General features: G+C 65.9%; 2 protein-coding genes across 2 annotated transcripts; one reads left to right on the top strand and one right to left on the bottom strand.

The window, feature by feature from the left end:
• The first annotated feature begins 52 nt into the window (after positions 1-52).
• On the top strand, positions 53-5,166 carry SOHLH1 (spermatogenesis and oogenesis specific basic helix-loop-helix 1). Its single transcript, XM_036020138.1, has 8 exons — positions 53-93; positions 1,463-1,657; positions 2,138-2,285; positions 2,579-2,879; positions 2,987-3,277; positions 3,719-3,986; positions 4,300-4,370; positions 4,914-5,166. The coding sequence occupies exons 1-8, from the start codon at positions 53-55 to the stop codon at positions 5,129-5,131; spliced, it is 1,533 nt and encodes a 510-aa protein (XP_035876031.1). The 3' UTR covers positions 5,132-5,166.
• A 13,509-nt stretch (positions 5,167-18,675) lies between these two features.
• On the bottom strand, positions 18,676-20,474 carry LCN9 (lipocalin 9). The gene is made up of 6 exons (XM_036020137.1): positions 20,373-20,474; positions 19,958-20,094; positions 19,695-19,768; positions 19,225-19,335; positions 18,834-18,935; positions 18,676-18,695 (listed from the first exon to the last, which is right to left on the bottom strand). The coding sequence occupies exons 1-6, from the start codon at positions 20,472-20,474 to the stop codon at positions 18,676-18,678; spliced, it is 546 nt and encodes a 181-aa protein (XP_035876030.1).
• Positions 20,475-22,189: the final 1,715 nt, after the last annotated feature.

Genomic DNA, 22,189 nt, shown 5'->3' with positions numbered 1-22,189 from the left:
CCGCGCCCCCCTGTGGACACCCCTTGGGCTGCGCGCGCTGTCCGGGAGCGGCATGCGGGCCGGCGGCGGCTCGGACCCGGAGCCGAGGGAGAAGTGAGTCGGGAGCGACAGGCGACTTCTTCGCTCGCTTGGCCCCGAAAGAGAACACTTTTCTCTCTCGGATTAGGGGGTGGGGGAGAGCGAGTTCCGGGGTCGGGGTTGCGGCGCCGGGCCGGGCGCGCCCCCTGCCGGTCGCTCCGGGAATCGCGCCGGCGTCGAGCGGGGCCGGGCCGGGATGGGGCAGAGTCCGCCCTGTAGGCATCCGCCACCCCGTCCCGAACTGGCCGTTGTGTCCCACAGAGCTTGGCGAAACCGTCATCACACCAGCCTCCCCACCCCCCTCCACGTCCTCTCTACTTGGCCCCCACTTCCACCTGCCCTACAAGGTTCTGGAAAACTTCATCTTCCCCTCCCCTTAAGTAAGACCAATTCCTTTCCCGGAAGACCTCCCACCTGCCCACCTCAGGGCCCCTGGACACCAGGTCCCCGTGCCAGCCAGGGGCAGCCCAGGGCTCCGGTGGACTCCAGCTTGGCATGCCGCCCAGCTGTGTCTTGGAAGTTGCCATTGCACCCGGAGGATGCCCCCTTTCTGCTCCCTCCCTCTGTGGGCTGGGAACTCCTTGAGGGCAGGGCTCACGCTTCCAAATAGCCCACGCCCAGCTCGAGGCTGTCACCAGCCGCACCCATGGGCGGGGAGGGGAGACCACACCCAAGTGGGAGCTGGGCTGACCCCTGGGGAAGTGGGGCAAGAGGACCACCCTGGCTGGGTCCCCTGCCCGGGGCAGCACTGGGGCATTGGAGTGCGGGCACCCTGGCGCCATTCTCCCCCAACTTCTGCCTGGGAAGCACTTGACTCCCCGCGGGTCGCTCTGGCCAGGGGTAGAGGGCTGTGCGCAGCGGCCGCGCGAGGGCAGCGGGCCAGGTGCGGGCTGACTGGGAAGCACGTGGGGGCGGGCAGCGCGCACGTGAGTGGGTGGGGCTGGCAGGACGCGCAGGCGTGGAGCGTGCGCGCGGCCAGGTCCCAGGCTGAGTTGCTGCCTCCGCAGCTGTGTGCTTATGGCGTCGCAAGGTCCCCAGCCCAAGGCTGGGGTTCCCCAAGTCCCCGTCTCTGGGGGGTGCAGGTGAGGAATTGGGGGTTGGGGGCGCCAGAGAAGGTGAGGTGAAAGGCCGCTGCCCAGGAGTGCTCGCGGTTTCCCACCCCGCCCCTCCCCCTCAACGTCCTTCCGCCCAATTCAAAGGGCTCGAGTCCCCGTCACCCACCCAGCACGGCTCACCTGGGGCAGAGCTCCCCCGTGACCCCAGACCGGGTGGGAAAGGCGGGAAGGGCAGAGGAGGGAGGAGGGTCCCAGACCGTGTTCCTGGGCCACCCAGGCCCTGCCCTGCACCCGACCCCGGCTGTCCCTCGAGGGTACCCTTGACTGCATCTGGGCTCCCGTGGTTCCGGGGGTTCACGGAGCCTGGTGCTGTCGGCTCTTCTCAGCAGCAGCTCGCCCCCGACTGGCGCCCAGTTCCACTGCAAGGACCCCGCTGGGGGCTCGGCCCCAGTCAAGACCGTGGTGGCGGCGGAGGGTCCCGCCTCCTGCCTCCCTCGGAACGTGCTCAGCGAGAGGGAGCGCAGGTGGGTGCCGGTGGTGCGATGGGTGGGCCGGTTTCTGAAAGAGCGGGGTGGGAGTGGGTGGTAGAGGAGGTCAGATTTGTGGGTGCAACCCACCTTCAGGCAACTTGGATGGGCGTGTGGCATCTGTTCACTAAGGGGACAGTTGGCCTGTCCCCAAGGTAGATGGGAAAACCCACGGGGTTCAGGAGCCACTGCTGCAGCCCCCTCTTTGACCTGAAGCCTGGGCATCTTGAGGGCGTGCGTTTGGGTGCTCTAGACCCCAGACTGTGCCAGCACCCACGCCCCCCCACACCCCGGGCTGGCTGTGCCGGGACCTGGGTCTCTGCAGGGCTCAGGCTGCTCGGAGAGCCAACCGTGGCCTTGGCCTGTGGCCCTTCCACCAGAGCAGCCCCCGGAGCTGCCCCAAGGGGCTTCTGGTGGCTGCAGCCCTTTCTCCCGGCCGGGCAGGCTCACAGGCGTCTGTCGCTTGTCTGGAAGCAGGAAGCGGATCTCGGTGAGCTGCGAGCGCCTGCGGGCCCTGCTGCCGCAGTTCGAGGGCCGGCGGGAGGACATGGCTTCGGTCCTGGAGATGTCGGTGCTGTTCCTGCGGTTCGCCGGCCCCGCGGCGCCCGGTGGGGAGCAGCAGGCTGTGAGTGCGGGCCGGCTGCCTCCGCTCTGGCGCCTCTGTGTGGGCGCAGGCTCTGCAGCCGACGCGGCCCCCACCCACCCACGTTGCCAGCGTGGGGTCAGAGTCCCATTGACACGAGGCCCAGGGCGGCTCGGCCTTCACCCTCCCGGCCCCCAGTCCCGAGGACCCAGCTCTGCTCTGCTCGGGGAGGACCCCGGGGCCCCGGGCAGGGCAGCCGAGGACATACCACCACCCACTTTTCCCGTGGCCTCCCTGGGGACTGGGCTCGATCGCTGTGTGTGTTCCGATTCCAGGTCGTCCCTCCCTCCGAGGACGTGTGGTGGTGCAGGTGGCAGGAGGACGTTCTGCAGCTGGCCCTGGCGCGTCAGAGCTCCACAGGCGCCCTGGGCCCTGGGAAGGGAGCACCTGTGACCATGTCCGTGTCCCCTGTGGGTGGGGTGCTCAGGGGCTGCGGGTGCAAGCCCCTCAGGGCCCCTTTTGTCTCCGCCCCATCCAGGCAGCAGGACCCCCCGAGCTGTGCGACCACAGGTGTGGACCGGGGCAAGGCCCCCACGGCGGGGGCCGAGGTGCGGGGCAGGCCAGCAGCACCCCCTGGTAAGCGTGGCTGGGTACCAGCGTGGTCCCCAGGCCCCCCAGGAAGTGTGGGGCCCTGGAGGGACCTGCTCCGCCCTCCTCACCCCTGTGGCCGCTGCTGTGTCCAGCTCCCCGAGAGCGGCCCCCACACCGTGGCGGCTCTCCCTGCCTGTTCCTTGGTGGCACTGAGGCCGAGGTGTGGGTCGTGGACACAAGGCTGCCCCCCGCCACGTGGGGGTCCTTGCTCCCTGATGTGGCCCCCAGCCAGGCCCACAAGGAGCCTCTCATGCTGGACCCCTGCCCAGCTGTCACTCTCTGGACCATGGCTGCTGGTGACGGCATTCCAGCCGCCTGGACGTGTTTCCCCGTGCCATGGTCCCCGGGAGCCACAGGAGGCGAGACCGCCTTCCCACTCCCTGGTGTGCCCACCCAGGAGGGGCCGGGTCTCGCCTGGATGGGGTGTCGGCAGACTGGGGCACCAGGGACCTTGAGGACCCACTCCCAGGGTGTGAGGGCGCTGAGGTCACTCAGCAGGGAGCCGGGCTGAGGGCGGCGCCCCAGGTCAGGGGTCACGGGCACGTGGAGAGGGGGGCACAGCAGCACGAGGATCTCCAGGTCTGAGCCCCCAGGTTGACCCGCGGTCAAGGGGGCATCGCCTCCAGGAAGCCTCCCTGGCCCCAGAGGCCAGATGCCTCACTGCTGGGCGTCTGTCTTCTCCCGGTCACTGTCTGCCTCTGCTTCTGTGCTCCGCACCTTCTGTCCCACATCCCCGTCAGGGCTCAGCGTGGAGGGGCTGGGGTCTGCAGGGGAGGGCCGCTGCCCGGGCTGGAAGGCTGACCCACACCTCACTTCTCTCACAGGGCCGTCCGGCCTGGCACCACGGACCCCAGGCCCGAACCCCTCCAAGGTCCTGAGGGCGCCCCCGGCCTGGCCTCCCTGCTCTCGGCAGCCAGCCGTCCCCCTGATGAGCGAGGAGGCTGAGAGCTGCCTGGGCCAGGCGGGGCCCCTGGCCGAGGGCACCGACCAGGCTGTGCCGCCAGGCACCAGGTGGGTCTCCGGCTGGCATGTGCACCATCCGGCCCTGCCCGTTCCGGAAGGTTCTGCCCCTCACTCCCTCACCACGCGTGTGTACTGCCCAGGCCCAGACCAGCCAGACTCGGCTTTTCCTAATGAGTGTTTTTGAAAACACTTTTGTTTTTCTAAAGGTTCTGTGTTGACTGATAGTAAGGGGGCTGGGGCTTGGTGCACCCTTGGTGCACACCAGCCGGGCCGGGGAGGGCGCTGGGGGGTGAGGCAGGCACCTATAGCCGTGTGTGCTCTGGGCCTTGGGCCGTTGAGCTGTCTGAACCTGAAGCCGCCTCTCAGGGCCTCACCTCTCTCTTGAGGACCCAGGCCAAGGTTTGCCTGGAATCACCCGAGGCCGGTCTCTTTGCCCGTGCAGGTGCATGCCGGCGTGTGACGTGGAGGACGGGCTGTCCTTCCCGCTGACCGCCAGTCCTGATTGGTGGCTGGGTGAGTAGGGGACGCTGGGCCGGGCCCCCTGCTCCCCTCCCTCATCGGGGTGGGTGTTGGGGTTCCCACTACTGATATGGGTCTGGGGTTGTGGGAAGATGGGGCCGGGCCCCCCTTGCTGCGTGACCCCAGGTCCCAGTGTCTGTCCCCGAGCTCTCATTTCTCCCTGCTGGTGGTGTCACCGGGAGGGAGTGTCTGTGGGCATGAGTGTGGGGGTGGCACAAGGCCTGGCCCTCGGTGCCTCTGTCGGGCTGCGTCCCCACGAGGGCGCCTGGGCGTGTGCTGAGCGGAGTGTCTGTAGGGCTCGGCGTGGGGGAGCGCCTCCTGGTTCTGGCCCGACAGGGCCTCCTGGGTCCTGCGCAGGGCCGGCAGGTGTGAGCCCCACCCCAGTCCTGGCACCTTGGGGCCCCATGTCACCCATGAGCAAAGGGCTTCTGAGTAGGGGGGCACAGATGGGCAAGGATGGTGTCTTCTGCACACCGACCCACCTTCTGGCCCCCTAGGGACCTGCCTGCCCTGCTCATGTGTCGTGTCTGCTTCCAGGGTCCCTGGAGGGCAGAGGCAGCGGTGCCCTCGCTCAGGCCCCGGCCAGGAGCAGCCCGCCGGACAGGACGGAGCCGGGCTTCCTGGCGGACCCCGAGCCCGGCTCCCAGGAGCTCCCGGACGGCGCCCTGGAGGTGTGGGGCTGGGACGTGGGCTGCACCAGCCTGGCCCTTCGGGACGAGGGGGATGGCATCTTCCCCGACTTCTTGCCCTACTAGGCAGCCAGGGGTGGGCCTCAGGAGCGGCGTGTGCACTCGGGGTGGGCGGGGGGCGTTTCACCGCGGGCTCGGCTGCATCTGTGCTGCGGTGCAGCGAGGCTGAGCATTAAAGGGAAGAACAGCGTTCCCAGAGGAAGCACACTTCGCCGGTGTAATTAACGCGGTTCGCTGTGCAGGCGGCTTCACTTCCGCTCCGAGCTGGGGCTTTTGTTCCTCCGCCGACGTGGCCTCGTGGCTCCTGGAATAACCCAGCCCTGGGACTCCGGGCGGGGGGCCCATGACCGAGTGTTCTGTGTGCCTGCCTGCTCCCCAGAGAGGTGGGCACGGGAACCCTTCCTCCCTCCTGCCTGTGAGGCCGGTCTGGGGTCCCAGAGGGTCCATCAGGGTGGCCCAAGGGAAGGGCCTTCCCACCCCAGGGGGTGCTGGGGCGCCCGGGGAAGAGGCTTCAGTTTTGAACCCGCACTCCCTTGTGGACACGCACGGCTTCGGTCCCAGCTGCGCCTGACCCCCCGGGATTGGGGCGGGGGGGATGGGTTACCTCGAGGGTGGCCCAAGCCTGTGTCTGGCCAGACCCACTCCGCTTCGTGTCCCACCGCCTTCTGGCCACCGTGAGACCAGTCTCCGGTCTCCAGCACAGGCCAGCCAGGGGCTCTCCTATGCTTCCCGCACGCACAGACTCTGGGTCCTGGCTTCCTGGGGCCCCCAGGCCAGCCAGGGCTCCGGGCCAGAGGATGACCACAGAGCCCCTTGCGCGAGCAGCCCGCCCCCTGCCCGCGTGCCCCCCCCCCCCTCCAGAGCAGAGTCCTACTCATCCCCTCTGAGTCAGACGGAGGTGAGTGGGGACCGGTGTAGGAGGCACTGCTGCGGAGATGCCGTCGTCACAGACCCCACCCTGGGGGCAGCTGGAGGGGTCCAGGTGGGCACTGGGGGTGGCTGTCACCCCTAGACCCCCATCTGCAGGACCCCACACCCCCGTGGGCTTCCTGGAGACCCTTGGGCAGAGCCGAGGCCCGTGGCAGCGGCCCTGGCAGCCCATGTTCCAGAGACCACCCGACCCCGGACGGGCCTGGCTCTGTGGTCAGGCTGCCCTGTGCTGTCCGCTCCCACAGCCTCATTTGAAGGGTGTGGCCTGAAAGACCGTGTGCACGCACGAATATATGTGCGTGTGCCTGACATGCACTCCTGTGGGCTCATACACACGTGTGCCATGTATAGGCCAGTGCCTCCCCCGGTGGGTGGTCACCGCAGGCCCCCTGACTCAGGCCCGGTGCCGTGAGCCGGGCGGGAGGCGGCTGAGTGCGCAGCGTGGGTGACCCCGCTGGCCGGTGCTGCAGTGGGCAGAGGCTGCCCCCTGCCCAGTGCTGTGAGTTCGGTTCCGTGGGCTGGGAGGGGCCCCGGGCCGTTAGGACGCTGTCGGCCACGCCCATGTGGGGTCGGGTGCAGGGCCCTGACGTCGAAGCCCCTGGGTCTCTGGCCAGGCGCCCCTGGCAGAGCCCTGCCCTGCGCCCCTGCGTGCGGACCTCTCCCAGCACCCCACGAGGAAGGTCAGGAAGCTGGGACTTCAGCTTGCTCAGGGCCCTGACCCAGTCCCCAAAGGGACAGAGGGATGGGACACGCCCCCCCCCCCCCCCCCCCGTGGGCAGTGAGGAACGAGCCACACCTTGGGTGGCAGGTGGAACTCACCTGTGCTGCTTCTGGCCACTCGGGGGGCGGTGTTAGAAGGACCCTGAGTGGCACTGTCTGCCCCCTGGAACTGCAAGGCACACCTGGGTGCGGGGCCGGGCATCCTTTCGGGGATGGTGACAGCGGAGGGGGGACAGGAGTGGTGGCCACTCCTCTTGAGCCCGAGCCTCCAGGTGAGCCGGGGGAGAAAGGGCTGGTGGGGGGCTCGGCTGCGCTGGGCTGCAGGCGAAAGGAGCTGCGGGGGTGCTGGGAACAGCTTTCTTCCCGCCCCCTCCTCTCCCGGGGCCCTTTGTGAACCAAATTACAGCTCTTGGCTGCAAATGCGAGTTCAGCGCTCAGGGGCGGGTTGAGAGAGCCGGATGCTGGCGGTTGGTGGCCTATTCTGGGAGTCGGGTTGGCGGGTTGGCGTGAGGGCTTCGGCACCACTCCCCCCAGCTTCTGGGTGACCTGCCCCCTGCACCCACGCCCCACCAGGAAGGCCGGCTGCCAGGAAGCAGGGTATGGGGACGCAGGTGCAGGAGGACCCTAGGCACTGTCAGGCCACACCCTCTCCGGGTTCACCTGGCCCTCTGCAGGCACATCCTGGTGGGACAGTGCCTTTGGCTGGGCCTTGGTGACAGCCAGCCCCCCACGTCCACGCGCCCTCCCCACCGCCCACCTTGCTCCGCGCACATGGCGCCGTGAGGCCCTGTGTGTTGCTGGAGGCGTTTGGAGCTGCTCGGCATCCTTGACCCCGCTCTGGCCAGGGACACTCCATCTTGAAGCTGAGATGCTGGACCAGTGCAGGGGGAGGGGGGACAGTGGAGGGAGGGAGCAGTCGTGGGGCATGTGGGGCTGAGTGTGCCTGTGCATGTCTGTGTGCCTGTGCATGTGTGTGTGCATGTGTATGTGAGTGTGTGTGTGAGCGCATGTGTATATGAGTGCTTGTGTCTGTGAGGGGGGGGAGTGGAGTCACCCGAGACCCCAAGCAGGCAGGCGTCCCGTGCCCCAGTGAACAGAGTGTCAGGTTCCTGCCAACAGCCCCCCACACCTGCTGGCAGACTGGCACCCTGCAAGCCTGTGTGCCAGGCATACTTTCTGTAGGGGCAGAGTGACAGGCCCTGAGGGCGCCCCTGGGCGACGAGTATTGACAGCCCCGAGTACCCCTCACCCCCGGGGTGTTTGTGTCCCTGGAGGCCATAGAATCCGGAGCCCACGGCCCTGGACCTGCGGAGCAGAGGTGGGCGTGCTGGAGCAGGCCAGGGCGCAGCCGTGGTCGGGGCACCGTCCTGTCCCTGCTGCCTGAGCCCCAGCCACCCTCTCCCCCCACTCCTGACACCCGAGGCTGGCTACTGAAGCGTCATTGAAGTTGGTGTCCTGGGGACTGATGGGCAGGGCTGGGGGCCATGACACAGCAGGTTTGCGGTGAGGCGGGAGCAACTGAGGGTGACTGGTGGCAATCAGACAAGTGTCCAGAGCCTGTGGTGGTGGCCCTTTGTCCCTTGCCAGGAGCGAGTTCCTGGCCACACGACGGGATGTCATAGGTCCCCTCCGATGGACGACCATCACCCTCTATTTGCTGAGGTTCCGCCAACAATGGCCGCTTGGCCGCAATCCCCCGCACCGGCAGCCTGCAGCCTCCCACAGCAACGGGCCGGGCCGCCCAGGCTGCCTTGCAGGAGCGGAGTCCCCTGCTGACGGGCCCGACACCTACGGCCATTCGTGTGTCTGCGTGGTCTGGCCATGGCGTCCAGGAACTCGACGGGCAGCAGAAGGCGGCAGGGGAGGCTGTGGCAGTGAGCCGGGTGTGTCCCTCTGCCCTGCTGGCGACAGGAAGGGGGCTGAGGGCGGAGCTCCTCATGCTGCACGGGGACCCACAGGCTGGGGTGGGGGGTGTCCTCAGGCTCTGACCTGGGTCGTGGTGGTGAGCCGTCCCCCTGCTGACAAGATCCCCCTGCAGGCGCCCCCGTGGGGTCCCCACCTCTGCTCCCGTGGCCAGCCTCCACCACCCCTCCCCTCACCCTGACCTCGGGGCTCGTCCCTGTCTCCCCTGTCACTCGCACCCTTGCCTACCGCCTGCCCTCATCATAGAGGCCGTGCCTGAGAAGGACAGTCACAGGACAGACAGACTCCCATGATGGGAGGAGTCTAGCAATGGAGGGAAGGAGGAGACATCACAACCGGGTGGGTTTAGTCCAGAAATGCAAGGCTGGCTCAGCCTCTGGGGACCGATCAAAGTGCTTTATCGCAATAAGCGCAGAGGGAAAACCCCAGGGTCGTCGCCATGGCTGCAGACAAGGTCTCCGCTAAAATTCAACGACTGTCCACGAAGGAAACGCGCACCGTTGCAGAAGTAAAAGGGCGCTTCTCTCCACCCGACTCGGGGCCACAGGGCGCCCGGAGCAACGGTCACCTCGTGGTGAAGGGTCGCAGCTTCCCTTCCCAGGTCCAGACCGAGGTGCCCGCTGTCCCCTCTGCCATCGAGGGTGCCCCTGGTCCCTCCAGGAAGGGACGCACGGGAGGTGAGAGGCAGAGAGATTCGCCGGGCGGTTCGCAGACGAGGGGTTGTGCGTGGAGAAGACCCAGAGTCGCCTGCAGAGGCGTCTCCGGATCGCTGAGTTCATGGGATCTGCACACACACGCTGTTTCTATATATGTGTGCGCGATGCGTGATTAGGGAATGAGTTCCTGGGGATGTCACGTGCAATTCAGTGAAAATAGTTCGAGTGACCAGGAATAAACCCAGCAGAGCCGTGAGCCTCTGCGGCGGCAGCTGTCAGCTGGCGTTCAGGAAGTGCCTCATTTTCCCGTTGCACATGCGCACTGGGGAGGGGGCGGGGCCGACGGTCTCGCTCCGCGCTCTGCGGTGTTCTCAGTCCTGAGACCCTGCCACCCCGAATCTGGCCCACCCTGTGGCAGAGGAAGGCAAGGGCACCCCGCCCCTGGCCCCTCGACTTCTGCCCGGTGGTGCCTGTGTTGTCACTGCACCACCAGTGAGAGTCACCTGGACAAGGTAGCCCGGGGACGCCTGGGACCGAGAACTAGAGATGGTGGGGGTGGGGCATCTCTGAGTGGGACCAGGGTCACGGGGTCCGGATTTCAAGACGCCCCCCCCGTGGGGAGTGAGCACTCGGTCTGGGGCCTCGGGTTCTGTGTTTCAGGGGGGAAAAGCATTTTTAGGGGCCTGGTGTAAGATCCGCTGGTGCCTCCAGGACCCTCGCTTCTTGGGGTCGTGATGCCCGCGGTCTCTGCGCCCCCTGGTAGCCCGTCTCCCTCTAGCTTCCCCCGAGTGCCTCGCGGAGGTGGGCGGGGCCCCCTTGCGGTCACTCTCCCCCAACACCTGGCACAGGCTGGGTCCCAGGCCACCGGCAGCTCCAGGAGCGAGAGCAGGTGCAGTGCCCAGCGAGGGCTGCGTGCTGGTGGCGGCAGGAGTTCCTCGCTGGCCCCCCGGCTCCGGCGCACAGGTTCTGAGCCGTGGGCGCTGGCCCTTCCTGCTGCCTTCGTGGGGCGTGGTCACCATTTCCCGCTGGCGTGGGCTGAGCAGTGTCTCCCAGAATTCACTTCTACCCCGACCTCTGAGTGTGACCTTATTTGGTGTAAGGGTCTTTGCAGAGCTAATTGGGGAAGATGAGGCCGTGCTGGATTAGGGCGGGTGGTGGATCCAGTGACGGACGCCCTCATGGGACAGAAGGAGGCAGAGTCGGGGGATCTCGGAAGCAGGGGTTTGGGGTGATGTGCTGCTGGCTTAGCTCCCCGCCCCCTGCACCGGCCCCCTCCTGCTGGCCGGAGGCCTCCTGGGGCTCAGCGGGCCTGTCTCCTGTTTGTTTGTGAGCGGGACCGGGCCTGGCCCCCTGGCACGTCAGCGCCTGGCCGCTCCTGTGTCCTGGCCGCTGAGGAGAGGGTGGGCATCTCACCCCTTCACGGGAGAGACACAGTTGCCCACGTCTGTCCGTGGTGTCCTCCTCGTGGGGGGACCCCATGGTGAGCGCTGTTCCCCGCCTGAGAAAGGTCCTTTCCTTTCTTGGCGACTTGCCAGCAATGACCACCACCCCCCGGCCAGGTGGCCGAGGCAGCACGGTTCACCGAGGGGGTTCCTGCTGTGCTGACTTTCAGGGACGAAGGCTGTGGCCCCTCCCCCCCAGCGAGCCCCGAGGGCCTCTGGCCTGGGACCCGCAGCCTCACTCCACCTCCTCTGCCCCGGCGGCCTGGAGACTGACAGCTCCCTCCTGGTCCCAGGGCCCAGGTGACCTCGGCCAACAGCAGACATTTGCTGTGAACTATACGTCGACAGGTTCGATGTGCTTCATTACCTCCCAGCCTCCTCAGGGCTCCGGGGGCAGATCTGAGAACACGGGGCAGCCGGTCACTATCAAGGCCACAGCACAGCTCTGCTGGAGCCAGGGGCCGCACCACCTGGGCTGGGCCACGCCACCTGGGCTGGGCCGCACCTGGGCTGATGGTCAGATCGAGGCTGGTCTGGAATCACCGGCAGGCCCGGATGACCTTTACCTCCCTCACACCACCCCCCCAGGCATAACCTTTACCCTCAATTACCAGAAGCACCTTCCTGCTTTTCCTTACATTTCCCCACCGCATTTACATTCCAGCCACCATACTTTCATTTTGTTTGTTTTTGAAATTTATAAAAATGGTATTTATAGGGCCTATTCTTTTATGTCGAGCTTTCTTGTGTGATATTGTGTTTGTAAGATTCATCTGTGTTACTTTTAAAATTAATTTATTTTTATGGTGATAAAACATACATAACATGCCCTGGCTGGTGTAGCTCAGTGGATTGAGCGAGGACTGTCGCAGGTTCGATTCCCAGTCGGGGCACATGCCTGGGTTGCAGGACATGGCCCCCAGCAACTGCACATTGATGTTTCTCTCTCTCTCTCTCTCTCTTTCTCTCTCCCTTCCCTCTCTAAAAATGAGTAAATAAAATTATTAAAAAATGAAAAAAACACACAACATACATAACACAATAAACAGTGACCGTCCCCACCCCGTCTCAGGGCACGGCTCAGCGGCAGCAGGGACAGTCACAGTGCCGTGAAGCTGCCACCACCGTCCTCTCCAGGATGGTCCGTCGTCCCACACGGATGCTTGGTCCCCATGGAACTCCCACCCCTGCCCCTCCCCCAGCCCCAGCCCCACCGCGGGCTCCCTGCCTCTGCGGGCCCGCCCCCCCGCAGGGACCGCGTGTGAGCGGGACCATGAACCTACGTCCTCCTGTGTTGTCTCACTGAGCACGGCGTCCTCCAGGCCCGTCCACGTTGTCATAGGTGTCAGGACTTCCTCCCTTCCTAGGGCTGAACTCTGTCACCCTGTGCGTGCGGCAGCATCTGGTTGACCCGCCCCCCGTGCTCAGACGCTGGGCCGCTCCCACCCTCCGCTGCCGTGCACGTGGCACTTCCGGGCCTCCACACCCAAAAGTGAAATCGCCGGGTCAGGCAGGAATTCTGTGTTCAGGGTACTGGGAGACCGCCGTGCTGTAGCCCCAGCGGCTGCACCGCCTTATGTCCCTGCCAGCAACGGGCGGACCAGGGTTCCGATGTCCCACGTTCTCAGCGACACTTGTTTTCTGTGGCGGGGGGCGGGGTGTTCGGTGGGAGGGCCGTCCTAAGGGGTGTGAGCTCAGAGCTTGTGGCTTTGACGTGCGTTTCCCTAATGGTCAGCGATGCTGAGCGCCTTTTCATGCGCTTATTAGCCGTTTGCATGGCTGCTTTGGGGAGATGTCTGCTCGCATCCTGTGCCCGCTTTTGATGGTGTTTTTGTCATTGAGTTATCGAAGTCATTGATACGTGTATTCTGATTGTTAACCCATGATTGAATACAGGATCTGCAAGCCTTTTCTCCCATTCTGCAGGTTCCATTTTTGCTCTGTGGATGCAGAAAAGTTTCTGAGTTTGCTCTAGTCCATGATCTATTTTGTCGTTCCTTGCCTTCGCTTCCGGTGTCGTGTCCAAGAATTCGTTGCCAAAGCCCAGTCGTGACGCGCTCCTCTCTGTTTTCTGTGAGGAGCTGTGTGGCCCACTTTGAGTTCACATTTGTAGATGGGGACAGGTAAGAGTCCAGCTTCATTCTTCTGCGGGCGGATGGCCAGTGGAAGGCCTGCCCTTTCCCGTGGAGTGGTCGTCGACATACGCGAGGACAGTTGTCGACGTGCTCCGGGTCTGCTCCGCGCGCTGTCCCACTCCAGGGGCCACAGGCCGGACCTCAGCCAGACCCTCGTCACGCGGCTCCGCAGCGAGGCTGCAAGCCAGGACGTCTGCATCCTCGGCTTTGTTCCGTCTCAAGGTGGTTCGGGCGATTCGGGGTCCCCGAGACCCACCCGCGTCGCAGGAGGTGCATTTCGGTCTGGGAGAAACTGAAGGGGGTGCTGCCTGGACGGTGCTGCTGCTGCTGGGTGCTCTGGGAGGCCCCGACATCTCAGCGACCCCGTCTGCCGACCCCGGGCCACGGCCGCGCTCCTGTCTGCGGGGGTCTGCCGTGCCCTCCGGCGGCCTTGCCTGCACCGTGTTCTGTTCCCCCTCCTGGGTCAAGTTTGTTCCTAAGCATTTTACTGTCTTTGCCGCTCTTGCAAATGCAGCAAATTTACCACTTCTCCTAATTCCCTTTCAAGTTGTCATTGACCCACTGCGGGCCTGGTGACAGTGACGGAAAGAGGCCTCTGCAAAAACGCTGACTTTCAAAATGCCCGAGAGCCCGAGAGCCCGGCTGCCAGCGGAGAGCGGCTGAGTGAACCGGGACCAGCCTGTCGCAGGGCGGGGGCGGAGGGGGCGGAGGTGTTCCGGCTCGGCATCACGGCATCACGTGGTGCTCGAGTCCCGGCCCTTGTGGCCACTCCCAGGATGCTGAGCTTCCTCCGCCCTGGAGTTCATTGTGCTGAGTGAGGGGTCCATGCTAGTCCCACCGGAGGGGCTCCTGGGTCCACTGTCCTCGGCTGCGAGCCCGGGCCAGGTGGGTGCAGGGAGCTGCTCACCCAGGTGCCTGCTGCTCGTCTTCCCAGGCAGGGCTGCCCGACCCCAGGCAGGCCGCCCTGGCGAGCTCCAACTTTGGATAACAGGCAATCGCTGAGAATGGCACGGCCCGGCACCGTGGGAACCCCGCAGTTTTGTTTGCTGCACCTGGCAATCCTGTGCCAGGGGCCTGGCTCTACAGCCCGTCCTGCCCCGTCCCCGCCATCGGTGGTCCCCCATTCTGAGGGGCCTTCTGTGCAATGTCCCCGCATCTGTCTGTCTGTCCTCCCTTCAGGTCCCAGCACAGGTCCCCACTGTGTAGCTCTGGGGTGTGACCCCAGAATGTGGAGCCCAGCACCTCTTACAAAGCAGCCTTCAGGAGGTGCCGGCAGAGCTCAGGGGACAAGGGACAGATAGGGGACAAGGGGCTTGGGGCTCCGGGGCCTGTGAGCTCACGGACAGGGACCCTGACAGCATGGCTGTCCCTGCCTCCAAGTGGGCGACTCCACCCACCCCCGCCCCGGGCACAGCCAAGGTCACCCCCATCCCACCAGGAGGACGCTGGCTTTGAAGTGTCAGTCTGTCCACCCTGGACTCAGAGCACAGCCCCGATGTCCTGACCTTGAAGCCGGACAGACTGTGTTCTGGCTCCTGACTCAGCACACAGGCGCGGCCAGGACCATGTCACTGAGGTGTTTGGGTGCCAGACTCCTTGTTGGCACCGAGAGCCGGTGACGGCCAGGCGGGCGCAGACCCACAGGTGGGCTCGTAGGGCTCGTGCTCCGCCAATCACGACAGCGAGAACAGTCCTGAGCCGACGCTGGTGACGCACACCCTGCATTAAGTACCGCCCACACATTCATTCCTTGTGATGATAACCGCGTGGTACAGGTGTGCTTGCCCACGCTCCAGTGTGCAGCCCGAGGCCAGAGAGGCCAAGGGCCATGACCAAGGTCCTGGCTGGTGTGGCTCGGTAGGTTGGGCAGCATCCCACAGACCAAAGGGTTGCTGGTTCAATTCCCTATCAGGGCACATGCCTGGGTTGCAAGCCAGGTCCCCAGTGGGGGGCATGAGAGAGGCAACCAATCGATGTTTCTCTTCCTCTCTTTCTCCCTCCCTTCCCCTCTCTCTAAACATAAATAAAAAATAAAATCTTAGAAACAACATGACCCAGGTCACGCAGCAGGCCGGTGGCAGAGCCAGCAGAGCCCTGCAGACGCCTGGGGCCAGAGGGGCGGTGCGGGCGCTGGAGAGCCAGGGACTGGGGGAGTGAAGGGTTTGTATTTCCGAATGGGAGGGCAGAGACAGGGGACTGGGGGGTGTCTGCCCCGGAGGCGGGGGTGAAACTGACATGCAGTGGGAGAATTGGCAAGGAAAACAAGCAGGAACTGAGAAATGGGCAAAGGGTCTGAAGGGACAGTCCACTGGGGAGGGGACACAGGAGCTCAGCCATGTCAGAGCCAGGTGGGTGCAGGGTGCAGTGTGCACAGGGAATGGGTGTGCACAGGGGACAGGTGTGCACAGGGACTGGTATGTACAGGGGACAGGTATGTATAGGGGATGGGTGTGCACAGGGAATGGGTGTACACAGGGTGCAGGTATGCACAGGGGTGGGTGTGCACAAGGGACAGGTGTGCACAGGGAATGGGTGTGCACAGGGGGTGGGTGTGCACAGGAGTGGGTGTGCAAAGGGGATGGGTGTGCACAGGGGACAGGTGTGCACAGGGAATGGGTGTGCACAGGGGGTGGGTGTGCACAGAGAATGGGTGTGCACAGGGGATGAGGTGCCCAGGTGCAGGTGCACGGGCCGCATCGCCTGGGGCCTGGCTCCAGGGAGCCTGCAGGGCTGCTCGTGCCCCATGGGGTATGGACGTGCACTCAGGCTGCCCCAGACCTTGAACCCCACTGACTGTCTGCCTTGTGCAGGGACAATGCCAGGCCCCGCAGTGGCGCTGCTGGGACAGGATGGGATGTCCTTGCCCAGCCCTCTCCCACCCCCCAAACCAGCCCCCAGTGCCACCCTCCTGGTGTAGCTGGACAGAACTGGGCCGTGCTGCACACTGTGGGTTTGAGACCCTGCAAGACCCGTTTTCCCAGCTCCCCTAGTTCCTACGCCCACTTCCCAAGTTCCTCCTGGGTGTGCCTGTGGGCCCCTGGGGTCAGCGGCCAGGCCCCACGCTTCCCTCCTTCTCGGCGGTCTCCTAGCAACCAGCACCTGCGCAGACGTGGCGCAACAGAGTTGGCCACACATACTGGGCCCGAGCTTCTCAGGCAGCACTGGGCTGTCCCCACCCAGGGCTGCCCGCGGGGAAGGGACTCGTGACTGGTGGGCAGATGGCGGCCAGCCTGGATTGTCCTCTGCTCTCAGACCCCCCCAAGCAGAACCTGTGTCCACTGGGCATCCTGGCAGAGAAGGGAACGTGTCCATCAGTGGGTGCTCCCCCATGTCAGTGTTCCAGATAAAGCCCACTAGGGGCCCGTCCTCCTGCCCTCCGTCTCCAGGGCCAAGAGAGAGAAGGACACGCCTCCCGGAAGGAAGCCAGCTGCTCGCATGGCTGCCTCCGGCCACCTCGCCCTCTTGCCCAGCCGGGCTTCCCACGCCTGCTGGAGTCTGGCCCGCTGGAATCCACGCCACCAAGGTGGGGGGGCCCGGGGCCCTGGCGCAGCCCCTCCCTAGGTCGGCCAGGAAATTCGGTACCTCAGAGTCCCCACCCCACTGGACGTAGACTCCGAAAATGCAGCGGGTATCCGCACTGGAGCCCCCGGCACCCTGCTCCACCGGCCCCCTCAGTGGCGGCATGCCGCCCGCAGCTGGGAACGCTGCAGCCTGTCCCCGGGTGTGTCCTGATTGGAGGGCAGTGACAGGACGGGCCAGCGGGCAGGGTGTGCCACGCCCTCTTTTACTGGATAGAAACCGTGTTTAATTTAGCTGGGGGGGGGGGGGCGGTGAGTTTGGGCAGTGAGGGGAACTTGCCGGTGTCGGCAGCCCTGGCCCCTGCGGTGATGGGGGCTCTCCCACTCCCTGTCCTCGGACTGGCGTGCTCGCTCTGGGAGGTACAGACTCTCCACTGTTGTCGGGGTCGTTCACCGAGGTGTGACCTCTGCTGCCCCAGGTGTCAGCAGCGGTGACCTTGTCTCCATGGTGCCCTCTTGCCCGAGTGAGTCTGCTCCACCCTGAGCCCTGGACCCTGCGGCCGGGCTCCCTGCCCACCACCACTGTTTCCTGTCCATGGGGGTCTCTGGGTTGGGTTGGGCTGCAGGAGCCCACAGGACAGCCCCAGCCCTAGCCCCAGCCCCACACCGCGCACCACAGCTGGCTCACACAGCCGGGGCCTGGGACCCGGGGGATCTGGGCTCAGCTCCCCCTGCACGTCCCTGTGGGCAGGGGCGACACAGCTCCATGGCCCCAGGGTGCCTTCACACACTGCCCGCAGCCGCCTGCTAGCACACTTCTGGGCGGGCCTGCCAAACGCCAGCTTCCTGCACCAGCAGGCCACGGCCGAGTGGGCAGCTTCCCCTGCCACAGCCCAGCAGGCAGGGACAAGGCTCCGGACAGGGCGCTGGAGGCCCGGCTGGCTGTGGGAGTGCCAGGAGGGGGGGCCCAGCTCACCACCTGCCCACAGGAACTTGCTCTGTCTGGGTGTCTGGCACCTTGGAAGGGGCACGAAGCTCTCCGCCCCTCACCCCAGCCTAGAAGGGGACGGGTGCCCGGAGCCCTGGTCCTGCAGCCAGCCTCAGCGGTGACAAGCAGACCCCCAGGCTGGGCGGGGTGCACTCTCCCAGCACCCAAGCGTGTGAACCGTGAGGGGGACCCCCTGGAGTCTGGGGCTGACCCCAGTTGCGTCCTCACCCTGGGGATCTCTGGGGCAGCGGGGGGTGGGGTGGGTCTCAGGCTGTGCTCACCTGAGGAGGGAGGAGCAGGGCCAGCCGCCCCTCAGACCGGGGGTGCCCAGGGCCAGCAGAGCCCCCTCCTGGCCCCGCCCAGCGGCCCCACCCAGCGCCCAGGAGCACGAGCGGGAGGAGGTTTGGTCCCTGTTCCGAGGGGAGACGGGGAGGTGGAGGGAGCCCTGGGTGGGGGCAGAGGGGTCCAGAAGGCCGGGCAATGACGGGGGTGGGCACTGGGGCTGAGTGGGGGCCACGGCAGGTGAGGCCAGGGCCGGTGGAGGGCCGCCCTGTTGGATACGGCGGGCGAGGCGATAGGGAAGGAGCCTGTTTGCACGTCTTGGGTGGGCTCTGAAGGAAGGACACGCACCTCCCCGCTCACCGTGTATTCTGAGATCCTCGAAGGCTCCCGTGAGGTCGTGAGGACAGACACAACAGGACCCCTGTCACCCTTCGCTACCCCCATGTCAGCATGGCGCCCCCCCAGATTGTGTCCAATTTCAAACCCCAATGTCTGCAGCTGTGCACGAGGCTGAGTTTGGAAACAGTCTTTGCAGGTGTGATTCTGGTAAGGCTCCTGAGATGCGGTCTTCCCACGTTGTCCAGCCCTCCATCCAGGGACAGCTGCTTATAGGAGACAGAAGAGGAGAGACGTGGACACAGAGGAGAAGGCCTGTCACCATGGAGACAGAGACTAGAGGGATGGGGCCGCCAACCCAGGGATGCCTGCAGCCACCAGAAGCTGTGAGAGGCCAGAAGGACCCTCCCCGGAGACTCCAGAGGGGGCAGGGCCCTGGGACACCCGGATGCCAGCGCTCCGGTGTTCAGAACCATCGTTTTGAGTCACTCGGAGTATGGTCACTGGTGCCAGCAGCCCTGGGACAGTCATGCAGGATGGGGTTCATGTCTGCTCTGACCCCACCCCCCCACTCAGGAAGCCGGCGAGTCGTCCCCCCCCGCCCCCCCCCGCGGTCCCACCAGCCTCCCACGTGCCCGGTGGAGCTCACCATCGACATGACAGCGGGGTCTCCTGCACCTCTAGTATCTCTTGCACTGATCTGGGGAGACAGAGCCGGCTCAGATGGGCCCCGCTGGGTCTCCTCTTCTCCCAGACCCTCAGGCTCCCCGCACCGGGCTGGGCCGTGCCGGGCCGGGAGCGCCCCCTACAGCTCCTCCCTGGAAGCCGCAGGCCATACCTTGGCCGGTCAGGTCGATGATGTTTTGTGGCCCAAGTCCGTATCTCTTGCAGATTTTTTCAAATCGGGCCCGGAAGCTGGGTCTCAGTTCTGAAAAGCGCCCTGAGGACAGAACACCAGGCTGGGGTCCCTCACGGGCTGTTGGGGGCGATGTGCAGGGAGGGTCTCTGGGGGCTCCCCCTCCCCCCCCGCGGCAGCACCGAGGCTGAGGGGCGTGACTGCCTGGGCTGGGGCCACCCTCACCACACGGTGGGACTTGTTGGTGGGGACAGTGGTGTTGGGAACCTGGGCCGTGGCGGGACCCAGTGGGCGGGGCCTGTCTTTGGGGGCGGGGCCTGTCTTCGGGGGCGGGGCCGCAGGAGGCAGACAGGCCTGCGGGAGGCGGAGGTACCATAAAGTGCCAGCACTTGCGTGGTGGTGCCGTTGTTGACGCTGCGGAGGTAGAAGGTGACGTACAGCCTGTAGTCGGTCTCCCAGAGCAGGACCGTCCCGTTCCCCTTGTCTGCGGGAGACGCAGCTCAGAGCAGCCCTGCCCAGCACCGTCCTGGCACCCGCAGGCGGGGTGCCGGGGTGCCGTGGGGCTCAGGGGGTGGGTGGCAGGCCAGCCAGGTCTCGGCGGGAGGGCAGTTTGAGCCCCGGGTACCACTCCGAGGGCCCCGTCTTCGGTGGCCCCTCCAGTGCCCGCCCCCTGGGGGGACAGAGCCAGGGGCCTTCACGACAGGGGATGGTGAGGCCCCTGGGGTTGCGTGCCGGGCTGGGTCCTCTGGCTTCAGTGGAAGCCACCCAGGGGTCCCCTAAAGTCCCCTAAATCGGAGCTCACTGGGAAACGGCCCCGGCCCTGAAGGGCGGGCGCCCACTCACAGTCTAGGGTGTACTTCCCGTTCTTGTCGGTCTTCTGGCAGACCACAGCCGCCTCCACGCAGTCCCCGAGCAGCCTGCGTGCGGGGCGGGGCAGGGCAGGCGGGGTGGGGGGGCAGGGGGAGTGGAGGGGGAGGGCAGGAGGGGGCAGTTAGCTGGCCCCTCCCCGCCCCACCGGCTCCCGCCCCCGCGCCTCCAGCCGCAGCGCTCCCCGAGGCAGGGGCTGCAGGGGGCTGCGCCTGGGGCCGACCCTGGGCGGCACTCACATGAAGTGGAAGGAGAACTTCAGGCGGCCGTCGTCCAAGCTTTCGATTTTTTCCACGAAGACCCTCAGGTCCCCGTTTTCTTCGATCCGAGTCATGTCGTCCGAGGCCATGGAAATAGAATACCAGACCCCTGACACCTGCCGACAAAGGCGCCCATGGGCGGGGGGTGGCCTGCAGGACGGCTCTGGGACTCCTGGCACCTGCGGGGCCAGCCCCCTGCGCCGGCGGCTCCCAGCCAGGGCCGCCCTCCGCCCTCCAGGGACCCCGCCCCCCATCCTTCCTCCAGGGCCTCCCCTGGCCTCCCCAGGCTGCTGTCGCAGCTGGGGAAGGAGAGCCGGGCCCCACCGCCCCAGGGCACAGGGTGTCACAGGGTGTCACAGGGCAGCGACCCCAGGTGTCTGGTGCGCAGACCCACCTTGGACATATTGTAGTTCCTGTGCACCACGGTGCGCAGGTTGAGCTCCTGGGCGGACACGAGGCTCAGCAGCGGCAGCAGCAGTACCCACCGAGGCGCCATCCCTTCTGCGGTCGCCTCGCCGGAGGCGGCCCTTTGTACCCCTCTGCGCTGCGGTTTCCGGCCCCCGCAGCCCTGCCGTCCCCCCTTACACGTCCCGCCCACAGTGGGAGCTCGGCCAAGGGCCTCGCGCCGCCCCCACAGCTCACCCTGTCCAGCCAGCAATGGGCTCGCTGTGCAGTCCACTGGACCAAGCGTGCCGTGGTGCCAGAGCCCCACAGGGAAGTGGGACAGGCAGGACAGTGGCGGCCCGGTGCCCTGGGCCCCAGCCCCCAGCCCCCACAGGGGCCGTGGGTGACGCTGGGGCCTCACTGGCCTCTCCAGGTGGCCAGCCAGGCTCCCGAGGGCTCCACCCGGCCCCTTCTGGCCCACCTGGCCGTGGGGCACCCTAGCCTCAAAGACATGACTGTGGCTTTGGGGTGAAACTCCACAGAGCCCTGGAGGGGACGCCGCCAGAGGGCAAGAGTCCAGAACGAGAGAGAGATTCGGGGTTTAAGGAACGAGGGGAAGAAGACAGATGAGAGGGCAGACGGGTGTTGGCCCACGCCTCGCCCTCCCGCTGTCCTAACAGGAGTTTCAGAGCTTCGATGGGAAGTCCCCCGTCTCTCCTTGCCGTGTCTGGACACAAGGCGGGCTGGTGGTTGGCCGGGGGCTGAGCTGGACAGACCAGATGCTGGACACCAAACCCTATTTTAGACCCAGGGCAGAGCTCGTGTGTTGGTCTCTATCTTGCTTGTCGAGCACCTGCTGTGCTCCAGGTGTGGGGTCACAGCAGGACAGCAGGTACCGTGCAGGCAGACAGGCAGACAGAGGAGGGATAATGGTGGTGATGAGGACCTGCCCACCTCACCCTCCTCCTCACTGACCCTGGCCTTTCCTTTGTCCTACTTTGCTCTCCCTGGTGTCGTGGATGGGTGGTGGGTGGGTAGTGGCTGGTGGATGGATGATGGGTGGTGGGTGGGTGGTGGATGGTGGGTGGATGGTGGGTGGGTGGGTGGGTAGATGGGTGGATGGGAGCATGTGTGGGTGGACGCTGCTATACAACTGTCCCCGGACACGGATGAAAGACCCTGAACACAGGAGGGCGACGGCGGGGGACCATGGCCTCTGGAGGCTGTTACTGCGGTGGAGAGAGCCTGGCCTCCAGAAGACCAGGGACAGCACGGAGTCACTGCTCCTGGTGCCCTCACGCACCGATGGGGCCCACGTGGCCGTATCACCTCTACCCTCGGAGAGAGGGGGTGCTTAGAAACCTGAAAAGCAGGAGGCAGGCCGGGCTCCTCGGGGCGGACTGGACACCGTCCGGGGAAGGAAGACGGAGGCTGCCCCCCCCGCCCGCCGCCAGGCACAGAGTCACAGCCCCGCGTGACCCCTCCTGGGAGCAAGGGGACAGCAGAGGAACCGAAAAGCTCACTGGCAAATATCCTTTAATTATTCAAAGGCATGAAGGCTGTGGCCCGCAGCCGGGAGAAGCCCCTGCCGGCTGGCTGGCATTGTGACTGGCTCCCCCACGCTCGCGTCATCAAAGGGCCTGCTGACGTCACCCCCCCGTGGAAGCCTCAGCCACCCGGGAGCGGGGCAGTGACACCAAGGACAGACATGTGGAAGCCTCTCCCCTCGCAGGACCTCCTCGGGTGTCTCCCCTGTCACTGTAACCGAGGTAAAAGGACCCGAGGAGGGACGGGGGAAGCCGTGGCGCGCTGCCAGAGGGGCCCCGT

This window comes from Phyllostomus discolor, chromosome 3 (assembly GCF_004126475.2).
Source record: "Phyllostomus discolor isolate MPI-MPIP mPhyDis1 chromosome 3, mPhyDis1.pri.v3, whole genome shotgun sequence".
Taxonomy (NCBI): domain Eukaryota; kingdom Metazoa; phylum Chordata; class Mammalia; order Chiroptera; family Phyllostomidae; genus Phyllostomus; species Phyllostomus discolor.
Note: the sequence above shows the minus strand (reverse complement) of the source record. Positions and strands in the feature narration are given on the sequence as shown.

Bases quoted from the DNA above. Each gene is read 5' to 3' on its own strand.
- SOHLH1 (XM_036020138.1), top strand. From the start codon at position 53: ATGCGGGCCGGCGGCGGCTCGGACCCGGAGCCGAGGGAGAA. The intron at 94-1,462 runs GTGAGTCGGGAG...CCCTTGACTGCA, and splicing joins GACCCGGAGCCGAGGGAGAA to TCTGGGCTCCCGTGGTTCCG. The intron at 3,278-3,718 runs GTGTGCCCACCC...CTTCTCTCACAG, and splicing joins GACCGCCTTCCCACTCCCTG to GGCCGTCCGGCCTGGCACCA.
- LCN9 (XM_036020137.1), bottom strand. From the start codon at position 20,474: ATGGCGCCTCGGTGGGTACTGCTGCTGCCGCTGCTGAGCCTCGTGTCC. The intron at 20,095-20,372 runs GTGGGTCTGCGC...CTTTGTCGGCAG, and splicing joins GGAACTACAATATGTCCAAG to GTGTCAGGGGTCTGGTATTC. The intron at 19,769-19,957 runs GTGAGTGCCGCC...CCCCGCACGCAG, and splicing joins AAGTTCTCCTTCCACTTCAT to GCTGCTCGGGGACTGCGTGG.